This window comes from Agrilus planipennis, unplaced genomic scaffold, assembly GCF_000699045.2.
Source record: "Agrilus planipennis isolate EAB-ADULT unplaced genomic scaffold, Apla_2.0 scaffold68, whole genome shotgun sequence".
NCBI lineage: Eukaryota > Metazoa > Arthropoda > Insecta > Coleoptera > Buprestidae > Agrilus > Agrilus planipennis.
Genome location: NW_020439033.1, coordinates 339,056 through 346,201, shown reverse-complemented (window position 1 = coordinate 346,201; position 7,146 = coordinate 339,056). Strand labels below are relative to the sequence as shown.

At 35.3% G+C, this 7,146-nt stretch overlaps 1 protein-coding gene across 1 annotated transcript in view; it reads left to right on the top strand.

Annotated features, from left to right (window-relative positions):
• Positions 1-2,464, top strand: part of LOC108732845 (glutathione hydrolase 1 proenzyme) — an 18,671-nt gene extending 16,207 nt beyond the window's left edge. The window contains exon 10 of the mRNA XM_025976600.1: positions 2,164-2,464. Coding sequence (XP_025832385.1) covers positions 2,164-2,331 — 168 coding nt within the window. The 3' untranslated portion in view covers positions 2,332-2,464. The remainder of the gene's footprint in view (positions 1-2,163) is intronic.
• Positions 2,465-7,146: the final 4,682 nt, after the last annotated feature.

The following is a 7,146-nucleotide window of genomic DNA, read 5'->3' as shown; positions in this document are numbered from 1 at the left end:
TCAGTCCTAAGACTGGTTGGACACGTACCTCCACTCTTTCCTATCCTGAGCTAAACTTCGCATTTCCCTAAAACTAGAACAGCCCACATCCTTAACTATTTGTGAACAGTAATCTAATCTAGGTCTACCTCTACCCCTCCTAACTCCTGTTTCTGCCTCTAATATACCTCTGACTAGACCTTTATGCCTAAGAAGGTGTCCTACCAACCTATCTCGTCTATTTCTTATTGACTTCCATAGAGTCCTCTGTTCTCCTATTATTTCTAATACATCTTCATTTCTAACGTTTTCTACCCACGACATCCTCATCATTCGCCTGTCACACCACATTTCGAACGCTTCTAACCTTTTCTTTTCCGCGGCACCCACCGTCCATGTTTCGCACCCGTACAGCGGCGCACTCCAACAATTCACCTTTAACAACCTTTTCCGAATTTCTAAATTAATCATTCACGAGCATAAAAGTGACTTCTTCTATTGAAGGCGAGTCGACCCTGTGTTATCCTCTGCTTTATATCCGCACTACTCCTTCTGTCCTGACTTATAAGACTTCATAGATACCTAAAATCGGCCACTTAACGTCTCCTACCGTTAAAAATAGTTTTGATAACTACTAGAGTTATTTAGAAGGTGTTGTCAACCCTTTTTTAATCATTAAAGATACGGTGGGTTTTAAATAAGAGATTCAACCCTAGAAGCAGCAGTCTGCCGTGGTCTAGGACTGGTCTAATATTAAAAATAATTTCTGTCAATGTCGTAAACTTTGTTGAACGCCTAAAACTTTTTAAAAACAGTTTCTCAATCGTTGGATTTAACTCGTATTTGTAGAATGTTTCGTCTTAAGTATAATTGGAGTCCAAATTATAATTACATATGTATTTCACTACATATTTTTTATTGAAACGTACCTATATGTACCTAAGTTATCACTTTTTAACATTTATTTCAAAATAATGTCCGAGAAGGAATCGTTAAATAAAACAATAAGTTGATTCCAATTTGGAAACAAACTAACAACTAAATTAAATTATAATTCAATGTAGTGGATAGCAATAAAATTATTTTTTCTGGCTAACAATAGAACATACTTCTAAGACTTATCAAATTACACTATTCTCAAGAAATCGCTGCCATATCAGTACCTAATCATCAAATGAATACTATTATAACATTTCAGCTAATGATATGATAAATAAAGGGTTTAAATTTTCCATTGCCAATTTATGACATCAGTTACGTGGATTTTCTAACGTCTAAAAGGCCCAATAGAATAAACCTGGTCGTAAATAAATATCGTTCTCTCAGAAATTTTATAGATATTGTATGGGGCTATTAAAATTTTGGGTTTTCCCCACCATTTGATGACAGGTATACTTCGTTAAGTTTCTGTAGCGATGTGACCTTCAGTTTGACAGGCGTAAAGTAGAAAAGACCAGCACTAGGCCAGAAAAGGAAGGAGACAACTCTCGGTCAAATTCTTAACCGGTGAGGAGCGTATAATCCGTACAGTACTGCACAGAAAAATTGACCATTTTATCCACTATAATTGCTTTGCTCGAATGTGCTGTTATTGGTACCAATTACCACTGAAAATATCAACGAGATGTTTATTTATATTCGAAGACATATTAAAGGCTTCAACGCTTGTTTTCGACTCGCACTACTATTCATGATTGAACAAAACTTTTGACAGGTACTGTATGAAAAAGTATATTTAACGAACAAGAGTCGAGAGTATAATGAGCTTTTTTCTCCCTATCTACGATTCTTCCAGCACGGATCCAAGACATTGGAAGGGGCACATAGCTACAGAATGTAAATGAAGTATAATAACATATACTCTTTGACTGTAATAAGTGTAAATACTTCGCTACTGAAGTATAGGGAACATTGACGTTATGACTATACATATTCTATTATAGGAGCAGCTTTCAAACCTGTTAAACTTTCAGGAGAGTCCATTTGTCTTTGATAAAGTTTGCATCATTGACGTTGCACGGCACGTACCCTTATTGGTTAGAACGTTAAAAAAAACTATTCGTTGACTGGTTAATTGTATTACTGCGACGTGTTCATTACATCAGTTTGAAGATAACAAGAGCGGATGGCAAATCGATAGCACATAAAGCCTTTGAACATGACNTTTTCATTAATTTGTTATAGGAAATAATAAAAGGTCTAGCGGCAATCGGGCACAATTACACACTGAACCCTGCCACAGGTTTCTCAGCTTTAACAGCAATTTCAGTTGATGACAATGGCGTTGTAACAGGAGGAACCGATCCAAGGCGGTCTGGAACTATAGCCTATGTATCGGCTAAAGGGTCCTAGTACTTACAATTAAATAAACTTCTGTGAATATAATTTAACGAATAGCTTTTAATTTCGAATGTGATCAGTATTCTTACAGTAATTATTATGTACTATGAACAAAGACAAATAAAAATGAAACCTACAAGACTCCCTTTCTTGTTTCTCTTCTTTACAGAAACGAAAACGGTCTTCCTTTTTTGGGCCAAAGGAAATTCGTTTTGTTTCACCCATAGCGTGCTATTTTTGAAAGGTAAACTTAAATGTTAGATCACAATAAAGCTTTCAAACAATCGATGGTACTTTTAGTATGCGGTGTACTATAAAGTACTATCATAGATTTATATATGTGTTTTGCCGCGATGGATCCACTTTATATGCAATCTACCGTCATTGAATTCCGTTTATATTTAAAATCTATCGTCATGAATCCACTTTATATGCAGTCCACCGTCATGGATCCGCTTGATTTGTGCGGTCTATCGTGATCGATCCGCTTTAAATGTGATTTACCGTGATGGATTTGCTTGATATGCGATCTACAGTCATAACTTCGGTTTATATTCGAAGTCTATCGTCATGGATCCACTTTATATGGGATTCACCGTCATAGGTTCGCTTGATGTGCTATCTACAGTCACGGATCCGCTTGATATGTGCGGTCTATCGTGATGGATAACTTTATATGCGGTCTACCGTCATGAATTCAGTTGACATTCGAAGTCTATCGTCATGGATCCACTTTATGTGCGGTCCACCCTTATGGATCCGCTCTATATATGCGGTCTATCGTGATCGGTCAGCTTTATATGTGATTTACCGTCATGGATTTGCTTGATATGCGATCTACCATCATGAATTCAGTTGATATTCGCGGTCTATCGTGATGGATACGCTTTATATGTGGTCTACAGACATGAATTCAGTTGACATTCGAAGTCTATCGTCATGGATCCACTTTATGTGCGGTCCACCCTCATGGATCCGCTCTATATGTGCGGTCTATCGTGATCGATCAGCTTTATATGTGATTTACCGTCATTGATTTCCTTGATATGCGATCTATCGTCATGAATTCAGTTGACATTCGAAGTCTATCGTCATGGATCCACTTTATGTGTGGTCTACAGTCATGGATCCGCTTGATATGTGTGATCTACCGTAATCGATACGCTTTATATGTGATTTACCGTCATGGATTCGCTTGATATGCGGTCTACAGTAATAAATTCGGTTGATATTCGCGATCTATCCTAATGGATAAGCTTTATATGCAGTCTACCTTCATTAAATCAGTTGACATTCGAAGTCTATCGTCATGGATCCACTTTATGTGCGGTCCACCCTTATGGATCCGCTCTATATATGCGGTCTATCGTGATCGATCAGCTTTATATGTGATTTACCGTCATGGATTTGCTTGATATGCGATCTACCGTCATGAATTCAGTTTATATGCGGTCTACAGTTATGAATTCAGTTGATATTCGAAGTCTATCGTCATGGATCCACTTTATGTACGGCCCACCCACATGGATCCGCTCTATATATGCGGTCTATCGTGATCGGTCAGCTTTATATGTGATTTACCGTCATGGATTTGCTTGATATGCGATCTACCATCATGAATTCAGTTGATATTCGCGGTCTATCGTGATGGATACGCTTTATATGTGGTCTACAGACATGAATTCAGTTGACATTCGAAGTCTATCGTCATGGATCCACTTTATGTGCGGTCCACCCTCATGGATCCGCTCTATATGTGCGGTCTATCGTGATCGATCAGCTTTATATGTGATTTACCGTCATGGATTTCCTTGATATGCGATCTATCGTCATGAATTCAGTTAACATTCGAAGTCTATTGTCATGGATCCACTTTAAGTGTGGTCTACAGTCATGGATCCGCTTGATATGTGCGATCTACCGTAATCGATACGCTTTATATGTGATTTACCGTCATGGATTCGCTTGATATGCGGTCTACAGTAATAAATTCGGTTGATATTCGCGATCTATCCTAATGGATAAGCTTTATGCAGTCTACCTTCATTAAATCAGTTGACATTCAAAGTCTATCGTCATGGATCCACTTTATATGCGGTCCGCCTTCATGGATCGGCTTAGTATGTGCGGTCTATCGTGATGGATCAGCTTTATATGTGATTTATCATCTCTATCAGTTTACCGTCATAAATTTATATATGATCCACAGTCATACATTCGCTTCATATGCGGTCTACTGTCGTGGATCCTCTTGATATGCGGTCTACCGTCATGGATCCGTATGATATACGCTCTACTACGTTTGTCTTGTTTTACAATCTTTTTATTAAAAGGAAGTAGATGGAACAGTCTAAAAAATTACATAAGTATGACTCGGATGAGCCAAGAGGAGGGTGCACATGCACCTGAGAGAAGTATCAAAGTACAAAAAAGTAAGCCATACACTAAGGAATGCTTTTGTGGCATTCATTGTTTATTTCAGATCATATATTTACGTTAATAACAAATTTTTTTTTAAATGTCACGTAGAATTATTGTAGGTACTAAGCATAAAAATGTGTCAAAAATTATGATTAACAATTAACAATAATTGCTTTGTACACCAGTAAATATTGTTATTAAATAATAAATCGATGCAGAAAAATAAAACAAATTTAGTATTTGGTATTTTCTTTAGAACACACATTATTGCAAAAATAATGGACAGATTACAATTTCCTCACTTCACATGTGTTATGTTTTATTTTAATTTTATGTAGGGCATTATTATTTATTCTTTGTATTTATTTTTTTATTATTATTATCGACGCTATTTCACGTTAGGTATAGACTATAGAGTAAAAAGTCCGGTAATTTACTGAAGTCCAGACGTCTTCAGATTGGTCCAGACCGATAAAGGTCCCACTCACTTGTTGCTTGTGAACCAAACACTAAGCCCCTTCTCCGCACCCCGCATGATTTATGTATCCTAATCGAATATCCGGATCGATCCTCTTTAAAATTTCTTTAAGAAGAAAGAACCAAAAAGAACTCAGTGTGCTAGATTGCCACCACCGAATGCAGTGGTAGAATCTAAACGTGAACAGGTTGGTGGTTTGTTTTCTATATTTGCTGTGACCATTTATTATGTCAACAACTAAAGGTAAGTTTTTTTTAATCGCATGCTGAATACGACTCTTTCTATAATATAAGCATGTATGTGTATAATTATTTTGTTTTTCAATAATACCTAATTAAAGAAAAATTGGGGTAGGTCTGTCCTAATATGGTAGGTACTTCACTTCAGTAACAAATTATGTACATGTTAACGAAATTATAAAATAAAATTATACATTGGCGCGTATGTAGGTAGGTGTAAAACGTATAAAAATGCTTCTATTTGGAATATATTTGAATGTATTGCAAAAAGAGGTTTTATTAGGTCATTAAAAGTGAGGCGCTCGGTCAAATCATTGCCATTTTTAGTTTTTCAGTAGTATGAAGTTAAAAATTATGACATACTAAATTAAAATTTGTTCAAATTTCGGAAAAACTGAGCGGTCAGTTCGAGACATCATATTTTTTAGTTAGTTTTTACCTTATTACGTTGGCTACTTACAATTAGCTTTTTGGAATGCAGAAGAAAAGCCCCCTAGAAATGAGCCTGGAAAATTCGTCTCGAAAAAAAGGCTCCAGGAAAAAATGCTCCATCAGAAACAAATCCTGGAAAATTATTTCAGGAAAGAATAAATCAAGTCAATAATCCTACAAACTTTTCAGATCTAACCATTAAAACTCATCACCACATAGATGTATTTTCTATCTTATTGATACCATTATTCATATTTGTCACGCAAACACAAATTATCGTTCTTTTAATTAAGTCTTCATAATGTGCTAAATGTACGTTTGTTTCAAGAAGATTACAACAGGAAATTGGGTAATATTTCTTTATCCTTTTTATCGTTTCGAACCAATAACGCCTTGGCTAAAATAAAGTTACTAAAAGAGAAAACAAATCGACTACATACAAACATAATTTTGGTACCTACATGCAACTAATCTTTTAATTAATTTAAGTAATGTTAACTCTAAATTTAAAAATTTGGTATGAAGTTATAAGGTTTCGTTTAAAATAATTTTTCTGAGATTTGCTATCGAGTGGTTTTTTTTGGCTGGATTTTTTTCTGTAAACCTTTTTGAACACTCGGTACAATTAACCAAAATACATTATTTATTACCGAATTTTTCTTACATGGAAAGAGTAGTAGAAAATTCAATAATAGGTTTTATCAAATATTATTATGATTAAAAAAAAAAACACCCTATTCGTTACCAAATTTTATATCTTAAAAGGGTGAAGTAATAAAGTATGCATAATATTTGTTTGAATCAAGATTAAGGATTGATGAAGTATAGTGCGTGTCTTGGGGATGAAATATTAATATGAAGTTGATTCTTATTGATATATATATGATATTGGAATATTCATCAGTAATTTCATTCATAACGATATGATGTGTGAAATACGATATGTACCGCCTAAAGCCTTTGTATAGGATATATCCTAACGGATAATTAAATTATTTTTTTTGTATACCACCTGTATGCGAGATTGCAACCCTTGGGTACAACAGATGGACTGTTAGGGTGAATTAATACCTACTTCGGAAATACCCAAGCGCGAAGCATATTCTATAAAACTGTTTATTGTCAGTAATCAAACAAGAAATCATAAAATTCTTCGAAGGGATTTTGACGAGATAAACAACTCGGAAACTACCCTAATAAAGCAATAAAACACAAAGGTCTACTAAAGTGCCGTTAGGTACCACGCGAATTTGAGTT